The following is a 16,539-nucleotide window of genomic DNA, read 5'->3' on the forward strand; positions in this document are numbered from 1 at the left end:
CTTCCTTTAGCAACCTGGGGTGCAATCCATCTGGACTAGGTGATTTATTCACTCCAAAGATAGCTAGCCTTTCCAGTCGCTCCTGTCTCAATTTTCACCCCATCCATTACCACTACCATCTCCACTTCGACCAATATTTTGTCAGCATACTCTTCCTTAGTAAACACTGATATAAAGCCCTCATTGAGTATTCTGGCCTTGCCCTGCGCCTCTAAGCATATATCACCCTGTTTGTCCCCAATAGGATCTACCCCACCTCTTACTACCCACTTACTATTGACATGCCAATAGATGATTTTTGGGTTCACTTTTATGTTGACTGCCATTCTATACTCATACTCTCTCTTTGCCTTCCCAATTTATTGCATTTGACCCAGTTCTCACGTGAAGAATTCACCTGACATGCAGCATACATCCTTCTTTTTTGTTTCATCATATTCTCTATCTCCCTCTTCTAAGAAGCCTTGGTTTTGGTTCCCCTATTTTTTGCTCTTGTTGGAATGTACCTAGCTTGTACCTGAAGCATCTCCTCAAAAGGTCCTCTAAAAAGTTACTACCTGCTCCCTAAAGTAGTTCCTGACTGCCCAGTTTTATGTTTTGCTCTATGCTTACCATCACAACCTCTCCCCAGCTTCCAGCAATGAGCCACCCTTTTTAAAGCCATTTTCACAAAAATGGCATTAACTATTTCCCTCCTCCTCAGAAGGTCTTTAGATCAGTCCTGTGGCCCAGCCACAAGTTCAAGTCTAACCTCTCCCTATTTAAATCTTGCCAATTTGGATTCCAATCTGACTACAATGCCCTGACTTGCAAAGTCAAAGTCAACAACACCAGCTTGTGCATTTGGTTTGCCCCTCCTGGGCCTGTGTCTCTTCAATGTAGTGACTGCTCCTTTCACTGCAGTCCATCTCCATAGCTATACCCACCACCACACCTATACCCACCTCCCTTGTGCACACACCCCTACTGCTACATACCCCCCTGCTGCTATACCCACCCCTTGCGCGCACACACGCACATCTACTGCTATACACCGCCCCCCCACTGCTACACTAACCCCCCAACAGACACACACGCCTACTGCTATACCCACCCCCAGACACACACGTCTACAGCTATAACCCCTCCCAACAGACACACTCGCCTACTGCTATTACCCACCCCATCACACACACGCCTACTGCTATAACCCCCGACAGACACACACACACTCGCCTACTGCTATTACCCACCCCTTACACACACACGCCTACTGCTATAACCCCCGACAGACACACATACGCACGTCTACTGCTATAACCGCACCCCCCCCCGACACACGCCTACTGCTATAACCGCACCCCCGACACACGCGCACGCCTACTGCTATAACCGCACCCCCCGACACACGCGCACGCCTACTGCTATAACCGCACCCCCCCGACACACGCGCACGCCTACTGCTATAACCGCACCCCCCCCGACACACGCGCACGCCTACTGCTATAACCGCACCCCCCCCGACACACGCGCACGCCTACTGCTATAACCGCAACCCCCCGACACACGCACACGCCTACTGCTATAACCGCACCCCCCCGACACGCGCACGCCTACTGCTATAACCGCACCCCCCCGACACGCGCACGCCTACTGCTATAACCGCACCCCCCGACACGCGCACGCCTACTGCTATAACCGCACCCCCGACACGCGCACGCCTACTGCTATAACCGCACCCCCCGACACGCGCACGCCTACTGCTATAACCGCACCCCCCCGACACACGCGCACGCCTACTGCTATAACCGCACCCTGACACACACGCGCACGCCTACTGCTATAACCGCACCCCGACACACACGCGCACGCCTACTGCTATAACCGCACCCCGACACACACGCGCACGCCTACTGCTATAACCGCACCCCCACACGCGCACGCCTACTGCTATAACCGCACCCCGACACGCACGCCTACTGCTATAACCGCACCCCGACACGCACGCGCACGCCTACTGCTATAACCGCACCCCGACACACACGCGCACGCCTACTGCTATAACCGCACCCCCACACGCGCACGCCTACTGCTATAACCGCACCCCGACACGCACGCCTACTGCTATAACCGCACCCCGACACGCACGCCTACTGCTATAACCGCACCCCGACACGCACGCGCACGCCTACTGCTATAACCCCCACGACACACGCGCACGCCTACTGCTATAACCCCCACGACACACGCGCACGCCTACTGCTATAACCCCCATGACACACACACTACACGTCAAGTAGTTTATCCCCATCATAGCACCTCAGTGCAGCACCTATGTGCCACAGGTTGGAAAAGTACAGGCTGAGATGTGCACACTCCTCACTTGCCAAGCAACTTCACACAAGTGTGGGGCATATCTAAAAATAGGTGGGAAATGGGTAAAGAGGAACAGAAGAATGAGCAGAATGCCTACCTATCCCGCAATGTGTAGGAACAGGTAACTAAAAAGTTTTTAAAAATCCAAACAGCCAAAATATAGTCTCTTCATCCTGTATTATAACTGGTAATTACACAAATTCTTTTTAAAAATAGGAGTTATGTACTTTTTAAAAATCTATTGAACACAAGGTGGAGAAAAATTTAATTTGAAGAGGTAAACCTACACAGAATTACCTAAATTGGTTAACCCATCTTTCTCTTTTAGGATACACAGAATATATTATAGAATTACATTTACAACACAGAAACAGGCTATTCCGCCAAACTGGTCCATACCGATGTTTACTCTCCACATGAGCCTCATCCACTCTGTCTATATTTCTTTATTCCCTCATGTATGCACCAAGCCACCCCTTAACCGTGTTAATGCAATCTGCTTCAACCACTCCACGTCAGAGTTTCACATTCTCATTACTCTCTGTAAAGATATTCCTAGAATTTTTTATTTGATTTGTTCGTAACTATCTTGTATTCATGCCCCTTGTTCTGGGCTCCCCTTCAAGCAATAATTTCTCCACATCTATCTAATCTATTGAGCATCTTCATGATTTTTAAAACAAAACTGATCAGGTCTCCTCTCCAGAGAAAACAGCCCTGGCCTGCTCAATTTAAATTCCGGGAACATCCTTATAAACCTTTTCTGTACTTTCTCCAGTGCTTCAATATTTTTTTTGTAGTAATGAGACCAGAACAGTGGCCAAACTTAACATTACCTCCCTGCATTTGCATTTTATTCTTCCAGGATTAAACCTCAGTACTTGGTTTGTATTCTCTATGACTTCATACACAAACTTTTATAAGTTGCAACACGTTTATCTTTATTTCCAGATCTCTCAGCTCCTCCAGTTTCCTACCTTCGAAGGAATAAAAAAAGGGGCCTCCTTATTCCTCCAACCAAAATGAACCATCTCACACTTTGCTATATTAAATTTATTCATTTGTTCATTGACATGGCTCTGTATTTCCAGCCTGTTTATTTTATATACCAAGGTAACCAGTACATGATGATTTAAATGGATTCAGCAGACAGAAGCCTAAAGAGTGAAGCACGGCTTCTTTACGTAATTGAACACTGGTTTGTTGCAACTATAGATTATATTTCCTGCCTAACATCCAATTTATTTTAAATAGAACATACAAAACTGAGTTGAAAGCTTTACTGAAAGGACAGTGACTAAAGTCAGTGCACTTATTACATTGTATAAAAACAAGAAATGCTGGAAATACTCAGCAGGTCTGGCAGCATTTGTGCAGAGAGAAGCAGAGTTAACGTTTCAGGTCAGAGATCCTTCATGGCCTTCTGGTCAGTTATTCTCTGTGAGCTTGTCCCATCAACACCTTCACTTTTGTTAACTCTTGCCCCACCCTCACTTTACTTGCTTAAAACCTTTTCCATTTCTAGTATATGTCAGTTCTGAAGAAGGGTCACTGACCTGAAACGTTAACTCTGCTTCTCTCTTCACAGATGCTGCCTGACCTGCTGAGTATTTCCAGCATTTCTTGTTTTTATTTCAGATTTCCAGCATCTGCAGTATTTTGCTTTTATTATCACTTATTACATGGTCATCATTTCAAAATAAATCAAATGATTCACAGGAAGGTAGGGGAGCCAGTGCTGACCCTCAGGGAGTGTTGGGGTGGGGGTGCAATTCAGCACTGACCACCGCCCCCATCCCAAGGCAAGGGGATTCAGGACTGACGGCCAGGGAGAAAAGGGAGGTGGGAGATTCAGCACTGACCCCACTCCAGGGAAGATTGGGTGGAAGCGGGGGGACGGGGGTGGGGAGGAGGGGAGGGAGTGGGAATTCAGAATTGACCACCCCCCACAAGCAGGGAAATTCAGCAGTACCAGCCCCCCCAGGGAGGGTAGAGATTTTGCACTGACGCCCCCAGGGAGGGGGAAGGGGAGAAGGCGCTATCGGCCCCGGCTCGGGGAGTCTGAGGCCCGGCCCATTAACCCAGAGCGCGTCGCTCTCTCCCAGTTGGCACTCACTGCCAACCGGCCACCCAACAGGAAAAGCAGCGTGTGTACCCCCTCTCCTTCTTTCCCTCTCTCCCCCACCCCGGTCCCCGCGGCGCTGACAGCTCCTACCTTCCGCCATGTTGGTTCCAACTGATCTCGCGATATTCCCCCTCCCCGAAGAAATGGAGGCGGTGGAGCGGGGGGAACCACCCCTTAAAGCGGGACTGCCTCTAGCACCGCCACTCACTCACTGACTCTTTTGATTAAGATTGTTTCATTTGTAACGTTACAGATGTTACTAACATTTTTTAGGGGGGGGGTGGACGTGCATCTGTAAAGTATGAGGATTTAGAGTTAAACAGCATAAAATTGTAATTCTCAGAATGCCACTTTATTCCATGTATTACTAATGTATAAAATGAGGCTGTTCAAAACTAGAAAGCGAACCATATGCTCTGCATCACAGGAGGTTACAAAACCTTGAAAGTCAACTTTTGATGCTTCCCTGCCATATATTCTTATGGTGGCATATAAAGTTAGTTTATAATCATAGACTTGTTAGATCTCACTCAGCGGAATAGGTACTCATTTTGATCTAAATGCAACCCATCTGATACAAATCACTTTTACACAAGTGTTGTCAATCGGTCTCACTCGGTGAATTTACTGTGGCAGCGAGAGAGGACGTTGTTTGTGGTGTTTGGCTGGACTTGGCTTGTTTAGAAATGTCTTCCCCAAGGTTAGAATGTTAAATGCTTCGAGAGCAGGCAGGGAACAGTTAAGATGTGGGTAGGTTTACAAAGTGTCCAGAAGGTTCAAGCACTTTGCAAAGCAAGTTTAATAAATATCACATTAAATTTACACTCCGTACGGTGACAAACTGAACTGCGCCTTCCAGGAAGTCTCAATCCATTTCGTTCCAGAATGGGTTCGGACTCTGACTCCAGAGTTACGCTGCCAGTTTCATGTTGAAATGAAGCTGAAATTAACGTCGCACCACACTCCACTTGCATGCAGTTTGTGATCGCAAATCTCACTCCCGATGTTTCCCGAGTACCAAAGAACTGACGTGCTGTTGGGCTTTCAGATCACCCGTTTTACAGCGTCGCCTTGATGGTCTCATCAGTGACATAAAACATTAAACGAGTGGTTTTGCAGCAAAGCAGAGACCAGACCACAAAATAAGTGTTTTGTATTCGTTCACAGTTGTGAGCGTGGCTGGTAATGCCAGTATTCCCTCATTGCCCTCGAGAAGCTGGTGGTGAGCTTACATTGTCTTCGGTCACTTCCATGGCAGGAATACAAATTTAAATATTAAGTTGATATTTCTGCAGCCTTTTGGTGTTAGAAATACTAACACTAAGTCAGGTTCATGCCTCGATGTCCCATGCATTGAGTTGGGATATCTACTTGGCTGTCAGAGGAAGTTGTCAAGGATAAAAAAAACTTGCATTTATGTAGTGCCTTTCGTGATCTCAAAACGGCCCAAAGCACTTTACAGCCAACTATGTACTTTTGTTTTGAAGTGTAGTCACTGTTGCAATGTACAAAACACAACAGCCAATTTACACACAGCAAGCTCCCATAAAACAGCAATGTGATAATGACCAGATAATCTGTTTCAGTGATGCTGATTGAGGGATAAATATTGGCCAGGGCACTGGGAGAACTCCCCTCTTTCAAAATAATGCCATGGGAATCTTTCATCTTCTCATGAGAGGAAAGATGGGTTCAGATCTCTCTTGAAAGGCAGCACCTACAACAGCACAGAACTCCCTCAAGATAGCATTGTAATATTAGTATTAATGTTGTGCTGACGTCTCTGGAACGGGGCTTGAACTTAGAACCTTCTTGGATACAGGAGTTCTATTACTGAGCTATAGCTGCCACCTATATCAAGTGCTGTCACATGAGGGGATGATTGAACATGGAAAATTTGAAGGCTTTTAGTGTCTTGCCTTAATAACATGGTTCCCTTGCTGCATCATTCTTGGTCAGAAGAAGTCTCCCTCTGTCTGACTTAAACTATAACTTTACAAGTATATTTGTTTTTTCATTCAGAACTGCTATTATGGTTTATGAATTAATAAATTAATGCATGAAAACATTGGTCATAGTAGAGCTAAGAATGTTAACACAGGTGTGAACAGATGTGTGCAGGACAAAAGTCTTTTGATGCTGAGGTCATGCCTAACAAATGTGATTGAATTTTTTGAGCATGTAACCAGATGTGTAGATGAGGGTAGTGCAGTTGATGTAGTTTACATGGATTTCAGCAAAGCCTTTGACAAGGTTCCACATGGGAGACTTATCAAGAAAGCAAATGCACATGGGATACAGGGTAACTTGATAAGGTGGATTCAAAATTGGCTTAGCTGTAGGAGACAGAGAGTGATGACAGACGGCTGTTTTAGTGACTGGAAGCCAGTATCCAGCGACATACCACAGGGATCTGTGCTGGGTCCCCTATTGTTTGTCATTTATATAAACGACATAGATGACTATGTGGGGGGTAGGATCAGTAAGTTCGCGGATGACACAAAGATTGGCCGAGTGGTTAACAGTGAGGTGGAGTGTCTTAGGTTACAGGAAGATATAGATGGGATGGTCAAATAGGCAGAAAAGTGGCAGATGGAATTTAACGCTGAAGAGTGTGAGGTGATACACTTTGGAAGGAGTAATGTGACAGGGAAGTATTCAATGAATGGCCTGGCACTGGGAAGTTCCGAGGAACAAAGGGACCTTGGCGTGTTTGTCCATAGATCTCTGAAGGCAGAAGGGCAGATTAATAGGGTGGTGAAAAAGGCATATGGGACACTTGCCTTTATCAATCGAGGCATAGATTACAAAAGCAGGGAGGTCATGTTGGAGTTGTACATAACTTTGGTAAGGCCACAGCTGGAGTACTGTGTGCAATTCTGGTCGCCACATTATAGGAAGGATGTGATTGCACTGGAAGGGGTGCAGAGACGATTCACCAGGATGTTGCCTGGGATGGAACATTTAAGCTATGAAGAGAGGTTGGATAGGCTTGGGTTGTTTTCACTGGAGAAGAGAAGACTGAGGGGTGACCTGATCGAGGTCTACAAGATTATGAGGGGCTTGGACAGGGTGGATAGGGAGCAGCTGTTCCCCTTAGTTGAAGGGTCAGTTACAAGGTGTCACAAGTTTAAGGTGAGGGGCAGGAGGTTTAAGGGGGATTTGAGGAAGAACGTTTTTACCCAGAGGATGGTGACAGTCTGGAATGCACTGGATGGGAGGGTGGTAGAGGCGGGTTGCCTCACATCCTTTAAAAAGTACCTGGAAGAGCACTTGGCACGTCATAACATTCAAGGCTATGGGCCAAGTGCTGGCAAATGGGATTAGGTAGACAGGTCAGGTGTCTTTAATGCATCGGTGCAGACTTGATGGGCCAATGGGCCTCTTCTGCACTGTATTATTCTGTGATTCTGTGATTTATGCACTGTAGACACACCAGTATAGAATCACTGAATGTTATAGTGCAGAAATTAGCCCATTAAGTGTTTTTCTCCACATGACTGATCTAATCTAATCTGACTATCCTGCTTGCTCCCAAACCGTTTCAATATTCCTCAATTTCAAGAAACAATCTAATTCCCTTTTAAAAGAGTTTATGGACATATATCAAACAATGTAAACAAATAGAATGAGACGATGAGGAAGCAATGTGAAAGAGCCATTCTGCTCATCACACACATTCTTTATTCTGGTGATGTACATCAGTTATTATGGACTCTATCCAACCCTTTCAGTGTCCTGAGGGAGGCAAATAACTACAGGTGAAACTCCCAAGATGATAAAAGCTGACATTTATCCCTGTTCTCCCAAATGCAAGTGTGCAAACCCCCGGGTATCAATCCAACCCCATAAGCTATATTGTTGATCCCTCCCCAGATCGGTCCAACAGGCAACATCTCCATGGTTCGAACATGCTCAGTGAAGTACTTTGTCTGCTCAGCACACCCATGTTTGAAGTAGCAGTCTCAGCAGGGTAATGAGTTGCTACTTTCCATTAATATAAAAAAGTAACATTTAAGATAGAGACTAGCATATAATTGGTAATGATTACAAATCCCATTAAAGGGGTGAGAACAAAGTCTGCCCAGTTAATAGCTTAATCTAAATTTTTGATAAGATTACAGACAGCTTTGAAAATCTTCCTACTTATCCATTTTTAATCTTTGGAGTTGAAAGGTTCAGAGGCCACAAAACAAATCCAGAGGATGTAAGAGTGGGTTAATTCTCTTTCTGATCATTTTCTTTTGCTGACTGGATGGATTGCAGCTGTCATCTGTCCTGAGTGCTGTTGGTTATAAATGTCCCTCTGTCCTAAATCAAGCCTCACACGAGATTCTTAAGATAGTCATCTTATTCTAGGAACATAAGGTGAGGAATTGTCAATATATAACAAAAACACATGCTCACCATTTACGACATAACCTGTGCAAATTTATTGACTGTCAATTAACAGGAAATAATAAATCAGAATAGATTATGTATTTTTAATTGGCAGATCGTTGAAATACTCAATTAACAATTTAAGGGGTTGGGTCTGTTTTCATTCGAGCAGAGGAGGGTACAGGTGATTTACTGGTGTTTATAGTTACGAAGGGATGGGACAGGATAGATGGAAACATACTGATTTTTAGTCATTGAGGGGGGGTCTAAAACAGGGGAATGTAGATAAAAGATTAAATGTAGGGGAGACAGCAGGAGAAACTCTTTTTACACAGAGATTAGTAAGGCTGTAGAATACACTAGTAAAGTTCGTGATCAAAGCAGACACTAGGTCAACATGTGAGAGTAGGTTAGAAAGGTGGTAGAATAAAAGGCGATAAAGGAACATGGGAACAGTGCGGTCACGAGGGATTATGACTAGTGTTCATGTGGAAGAATAGCATCAACACAGAATGGTTGGGCAAAATGGCTTGTTTTCATGTTGTAATTTCAATGCATTTATTTATAAAAAGGAAGATAACTTCTTCAAGCTCTTGTCTCAAACAAATACTCCAAGGGCCTTGAAAATTTTCAATAAAAAATCATACCCACTTGACTTGAATGTAAATCTCCAATGGTGTTGCTCATAGACCGAGGAGCAGAGGCTCAGGAAAGAGGAGGATGGGGAGCTAAAGACAATATGGGACGTATGTGATACACTAGAGTACAGGTTGAGAGAGTGCAGTCAGGTGTATGGGAGGATAGGCACTAACATGTCTGCAGTGTGGATTTTTCTGCAATTGAAACTCTCCGGAAGCAACTGGTCTGTGCTATGCATGTGACTGATGAATCAAATGGTCAGCATGAACCAATCACCTACAATTATACGTCTCTACAGTCTTCCAGCTGGAAAGTTTTTAATAGCATAGACAAATTATTAAAACAATAGGACACTTGAATGTTTTGATCTGCTGCCATACAATGTAAGACAATCTCCTAACTTTGAGTAGTTACTGACCATGATATTGCTGTAATTGTTGGAAAATATATGGTCGCCGACATCATCACTGATCATGAAGAAAGATACCAGAACTTCCATCTCATATTAGTTCGAAAGCAACCATAAGCACATTTTAGTAAGGTCCACTGTTAGGATCGTCATGTCTCATTCTAAATGCAAATGGTTTGTTGCATTAGTGACTTCTATTGCGATAAAATGTGTATTTGACAATAACAGTACAAGTACTAACATTAGGTATCAACTGTGGCTCAGCGGGTAGCATTCTCAACTCTAAGTCAGGAGGTAGTGGGTTCACGGTCCACTACAGACTGAAGTCCAAAGTTTAGGCTAAAACTTCAATGCAGTACTGCACTGCAGAGAAACCACCTTTTGGATATGATGTTAAACTGAGGCCCTATCTGCAGTCTCAGGTGGATATAAAAGGCGTCATAGTGCTATTTTGAAATAGAGCAGGGGAGTTGTCCGCAGTGTTGTGGCCAATATTTATCCCTCAGTTAACATCACTAAAACAGATATCTGGTCATTAACACATTGCTGTCTGTGGGACCTTGCTGTGTGCAAATTGGCTATTTCCCGACATTACAACAGTGACTACATTTCACTGTCTCTAAATCATTTTGGGACGTCCTAAGGTCATAAAATGTGTATATAAAAGTAAATTCTTTCTTTAATGTAATGTACATTTGAGGTGAACTGTGCAATCAGAAAAGAACCTACAAGGTAGATGATTTGGTTTTTGAGTTGGGTAAGTGAATGCACAATATGAGACTCAGCCTTGTGAAATGGATGGAGCTTTCTGGCAGGTCCACTTCTGCAAAAGTTTCGTCCGGTTTCCTTGTGCTGTCTTCTTGGAGACCCACCCACTGTGGTGAGAGGCGACACATTCCCAGGCCTCTATTATTACTTTTCAGCAGCTCACCACAAGGAAGTGAGAGATATGTAGTCAATCCCCTGATGAGAGAAACGAGACGGTAGTCTATTGACAACCAGGCCTATTGGGTGCCCTTGGTCTTCATTTATCACCTTCTCTCAAGTTGGCAAAGAAAATTTGCTATTCTGCCCCTCATTACTGGGCCAAAGTGGTTGATCAGCGTGTAGTACCCTGTGAGATTCCACAATAGAAACAACTTGTATTTATATAGAACCTTAAGAGCCTTAAACAGAGCCAAAGCAAGAGGCATTAGAACAGGTGACCAAACACTTCATCAAAGAGGTAGGTTTTAAGCAGTGGCTTAAAGGAGCAGCAAGTGGTGGAGAAGCAGAGAAATCTGGGAAGGAAATTCCAGAGATTAGGCACAAGACAGCTGAAGGCATGGCCACCAATGGTGGGGTGAAGGATGTGTTTGATGCACAAGAAACCAGAGTTGGAGGAATGCGGAATTCCCAGAAGGCCGCATGTTACACAGATGCAGAGGGGAGAGACCACGGAGGGATTTGAACACAAGGATAAGAGTTTTAAAATATCGAAGTGTTGCTGGATCAGGAACCTATTTAGGTCAGCGAGTACAGGGGTAATGGGTAAACCTGACTTGGTGCAAGCTTGGATATTTATTTAGAGATACAGCACTGAAACAGGCCCTTCGGCCCACCGAGTCTGTGCCGACCAACCACCCATTTATACTAACCCTGCAGTAATCCCATATTCCCTACCACCTACCTACACTAGGGACAATTTACAATGGCCAATTTACCTATTACCTGCAAGTCTTTGGCTGTGGGAGGAAACCGGAGCACCCGGCAAAACCCACAGTCACAGAAAGGACTTGCAAACTCCGCACAGGCAGTACCCAGAATCGAACCCGGGTCCCTGGAGCTGTGAGGCTGCAGTGCTAACCACCGCACCACTGTGCTGCCCTATGGGCAACAGAGTTTTGGATAAGGTCAAGCTTATAAAGGGTGAAAGATTATCTGGCCTTTTATTCAATTTAGTAGCAATGGCGATAGCTCTGGCCACACTGGTGAAGGGCAAGGGATGTATCTTGGAGGAACTGGCAGAAAAATGCCTAAAATCTACCAGAGCTCCCTTGAGTGTATGTTACTTTGACCAGGTTGTGTGTGACCTGTACACTGCTACCAATTCTGGCATTTGAAACAAGTTATTTTTAACCAAACACGACTCTGTGCTCCCTCCTGCACTGCCACCAGGAGGGCCTGTCAATCATTTCCACGACGGTCCTCTTCAGCAATAAAGTGCTGGTCCAAAGACACACCTGCTGCTACATGCTGTCGATATCATGCGATGCCAGGTCATGAATTCCAATGTGTTGCTCACCACTGCTTTGAGTTACAGGGCTTCAGTTGCATGCAATACTTTTATTGCTGGTTAGGAATCTTCATTCCTCTATTCAGAAATCACAACAAGCTAGTATCAGATGCCACTCTGGGGAAGAAAAAAAAGAACTTGCATTTATATAGTACCATTTGCAACCTCAGGACTTCCCAATGCCGTTTAAGCTAATGAAATACTTTTGAAGTGCAGTCACTGTTGTAATGTAGTGAAATGGGGCAGCCAATTTGCCAACAGCAAGATCCCACAAACAGTACAAAAGGATATAAGAAATAGGAGGAGTGGGCCATTCGGCTCTTTGAACTAGCTCTGCCATTCAACACAATCGTGGCTGATCTTCTACCTCAGTTCCACCTTGCTGCACTATCCCCATATCCTTTAATTTCCTGAATTTTCTATCAATTTCTCTCTTGAATATACTCAATGACTAAGCATCTACAGCCTTCTGGAGAATTCTAATGATCCATAACTCCATGTGAAGAAATTTTCCCTCACCTCAGTCCTAGAAGAGATACATGACCAGTTAATGTGTTTTAGTGAAGTTGGCTGATAGATAAATATTGGCCAGGACACTGGAATAAACTTTCCAGCTCTATTTCAAAATAGTTCCATGAGATCTTTTATGTCCACCTGACAGGACTCATCCCTGTCAACCAAAAAACAGCACTCCCTTGGGTACTGTACTGTAACGTCAGCTTAGATTTGTGCTCAAGTATCTGGAGTGGGACTTGAACCAACAACCTTCTAACTCAGGCATAACAGCATATCCACTGAGCCACAGCTAACAGCAACAATATAAACCAGTTTTATAATTTTATTTCCAGCTCCATTGGCATCTCAAGGGTTAAATACACCATTTAGTCCTTAGACAATCTGGAGAGGGGAAACGGAGGCTTTCTTCATTAGCTCTTCAAAAGGGAAGCTACCTAATTTGTACAGAATTGTATTTTCACCCTTATGGTATCTGTATCAAATAGAAACTAAAACCAAAATGATATACCAACCAATGGTTGTATGCAATTGAGTTGACATAATGCATTTTCATATGAAATTAAATTTCTTTGGTTTTTCAGGATCATCACATTTGAAAATGCAGATTTTTCATGTCTTGATGCGTTGTTTGGGGGGTGGGGGGGGGGGTGCGCGGAGGGAGGTAGAAAAAATTTAAGAGGAATATCTTACCGTTGACATTGATGTGGGATGTCATTTGTGGCTTTGATAATCGCCTACAATCAAGGAAACAGGAGCCAGGTTTGCACTGTCATAAATTAATCCTTTAAGCTCCAAATGTACTATCAATATACCTGAAATGTAAGAGAATTGCACCAAGAATGCATCAGGAATAATGTCTTCATTATTCATTCTAAGAATGTGGGCATCGCTGGCAAATCCAGCATTTGTTTCCCATCTCCAGTTACCCTTGAGAAAGTAGCAGTGGCCTCTTGAACTGCTTCAGTCCATGTAGTATAGGTACACCCGCAGTGTGTTAAGTAGGATCTTGATCCAGCAATGATGAAAGAATAGCAATATATGTCCAAGTCAAGATGATTAATGACTTGAAGGAGAACTTGGATGTAACGATGTTGCCATGGATCTGCTGCCCAGGTCTTCTAAATGGTGGAGGCTGAGAGTTTGGGAGTTACTGACAAAGGAACCTTGGAGAGTTGATGGTACACACTGCAGCTATGGGAGGCTACAGATGGCTGTTTAAGCTAGTGGATAAAATATTAATCAAATAGACTGCTTTGTCTTGGATGGTGCTGGGAATGTACAAGAAATACACCAGAAATAAACTATATCTAGTGTGATAGGGCAATTGGCATACAGCCACAATCAACATGCACACAAAGCAGAGAATCACGAGCATAAGATTCTCTGACCTGTACCATAAGACTTGCCTTGTACCCTTATTCTTCTAGTAGATTTTATATACATTCTCCAAGCTTTCTATACTCTGGGGAATTCAAACCACATTTAAGCAACCTCTCTTCATAATTTAACTTTTAAGCCCTGCAATCATTCTGGTAAATGTGCAGCATCTAAAACTGAATGTAGTCCAAATTGGAGTGAAACTTTAAATATGAGCTAGATTATTATAAATCTAAGGCATTTTTGGCATATAAGGGTTGAAAATATAAAGCTTTTCTGCAGGGAAAGTATCTCACTAATCGTGGTACAAACAGCAGCACCTGATTCAAGAAAAGTTCTTATTTTCTGATTATCAATAAACAAAACAGGGCACGGACTCCCTCATTCAACTCTGAGTAAAACAACTTGAGGTTATAAAATACACCTGGAGCTTTGAGAAGTGATCATGTTTAGCTTTAAGTTCATTTCGTTTTTGCCATTACCTATGATAGCAAGTGAAGACAGAGCACTCAGTGCCACTGATGCAGTCAAACCAAAATTCAGGCTGAAGGATTAACAGTTCTAGTGTAAATTTGTTATGTGATATTCAGAAAATATAGTCAGTTTATAATAACTGGTTAAGTGTTGAAATTTTGCACTATAAAAACAGATATCACAAAAGATGGCTTGTATTCATTTTGGATGCCAAATGAAAATCAACTCCGGATACTTTTGAGGTTCAAGGAGTTCTTTGTGGACACCATTTCCTCCTTCAAAAACAAAATACTGAGGAAAATAATTTATCAGCAGCTCAGTGGAGGTTCAACAATCTGAGGGATGGCGGGATGAAAGTTGTGACTACCGTCCCTCACCCAGCCTGTCCTCCATTTCCACAGGATGCATCCTGTGGAAGAGGGTCAAGTAGAGGTCAGGTTCTCCCCCCCACCCGGGAAGCAAAATTGGAGGGCGAGACCAAGTGAGTGACTAGAATGACACCAGAGGCCAAGAAGCAAGATTTGTCACCTTTCCTCTTACTTGGAGAACAGTTATAGGTCAGAACTAAAAAGAAAAAAAATATTTAGCACACTGGAAAAGAAAACTTACAAGGGTTTACTTAAATAAATTCTATTTGCAAAATAAATGGAGAAACATTCAACTTTTTGAAGAAAATCTTTAATTATCCAGTGAGATTGTAGCTTGTTGCTGTTAATAACTATAGAGCCGAGGTGTCTTCTATAGAGCAACTGGTGTATAAGAGGGTAAAAAGTATTCATTCTCACAAATGAGACATCCATGTCTGTAGAACAGCTGAAGTTGTTTCCATAGTGATTGTTTTCTTCCTTTTGGCCATTTTCAATATCAGAACTCTTTTACTTCAGACATGATATTTTCCAAATAGAAAGTCAACACCTCCTCACCCGACAGAGTTTGTACCTGATATATGCAATCATCAGAACCAGTGAGATATCCCATCACCATGACTTTTAATTCATTGCTTTGCCATTAGATCGTGTGCAAAAGTATGAACTTTTAAACTAATCTGCAGAGAGTAATCTTGGACAATTTAGTGGTGCATGGGGTGTATAAAACCAATAAACATGACTACATTTTGTGCGCTGAAGACAATCACTTCAAAACCCTTCACCACCATTTTGGACGCACTGTCGCACTAAACCTAACCGCTTACGGAAACCCCATAGCTTGTGAACCACTGTTAACTAAAAATGTGGTTAGTCATTCACGAAGCTGAACAAAGCGTCTCATTTTGTCTAAACGCTCTCTCATCCAAAAACATTTTATTCCTTTCCCCATACTTTCATTGCTACCTGGTGAATGTTGACCCCGATAACTTGTCATAAAAGATCACAGCAGGAGATAATGCAGTCAACAGCCATGTCAAAACTGTGAAACTGAAGAGTAGCACACAGATTTTCCCAAGAACAAATTCTGTCACCTCAGCTTTGTTTCTTTGTTCCAAAATAAAGCAAGGAACAATAGACTGTTGCTATGGTGGTAGTTACCGTACTACAATCTCAAACTCTGGTAGGAATGGCTACAGAAGTCACCATTTTCATCAATGCTTCAGTCTCCTTAAATCTTTGTAACCATAGAGTATTGCAGAGCTCGCTATCCTTTCTATATCCTCCCAAGCATGTAAGAGACTGCAGGATGAAATTCCACCATTCCCTTTCCTCCCTTCCCTCTGGCCAAGTACTGTATCCTGCCCCCACCCCCGTGACATTGCTCGAAGTGGCAGTTTTATGCCATTCTGAAACTGGCATCTGACTTTCCATGTAGAGGGGGACAGTAATGATAAGATTCCTCAGCAGAGTCACCATTCCCAGTCAACTCTGGTCATTCGTAACTAGATGCGGCAGAATTTATGATTTATAAAGACTGGAGTTGGAACACAGCAGCAAAAGGATTTCAGGTCATAGCTTCCTGGAAAATGGGTTGGTCCATTACAATAATATCTGATTACAT

The 16,539-nt window shown here is 43.4% G+C and overlaps 1 protein-coding gene across 1 annotated transcript in view; it reads right to left on the reverse strand.

Moving 5' to 3' along the window:
* The window catches only part of ankfy1 (ankyrin repeat and FYVE domain containing 1), a 110,115-nt gene extending 105,511 nt beyond the window's left edge, over positions 1-4,604 (reverse strand). The window contains exon 1 of the mRNA XM_068010069.1: positions 4,571-4,604. Coding sequence (XP_067866170.1) covers positions 4,571-4,580 — 10 coding nt within the window. The 5' untranslated portion in view covers positions 4,581-4,604. The remainder of the gene's footprint in view (positions 1-4,570) is intronic.
* Between the last annotated feature and the right edge of the window lie 11,935 nt (positions 4,605-16,539).

The sequence above is a fragment of the Heterodontus francisci genome, chromosome 30 (genome assembly GCF_036365525.1).
Source record: "Heterodontus francisci isolate sHetFra1 chromosome 30, sHetFra1.hap1, whole genome shotgun sequence".
NCBI lineage: Eukaryota > Metazoa > Chordata > Chondrichthyes > Heterodontiformes > Heterodontidae > Heterodontus > Heterodontus francisci.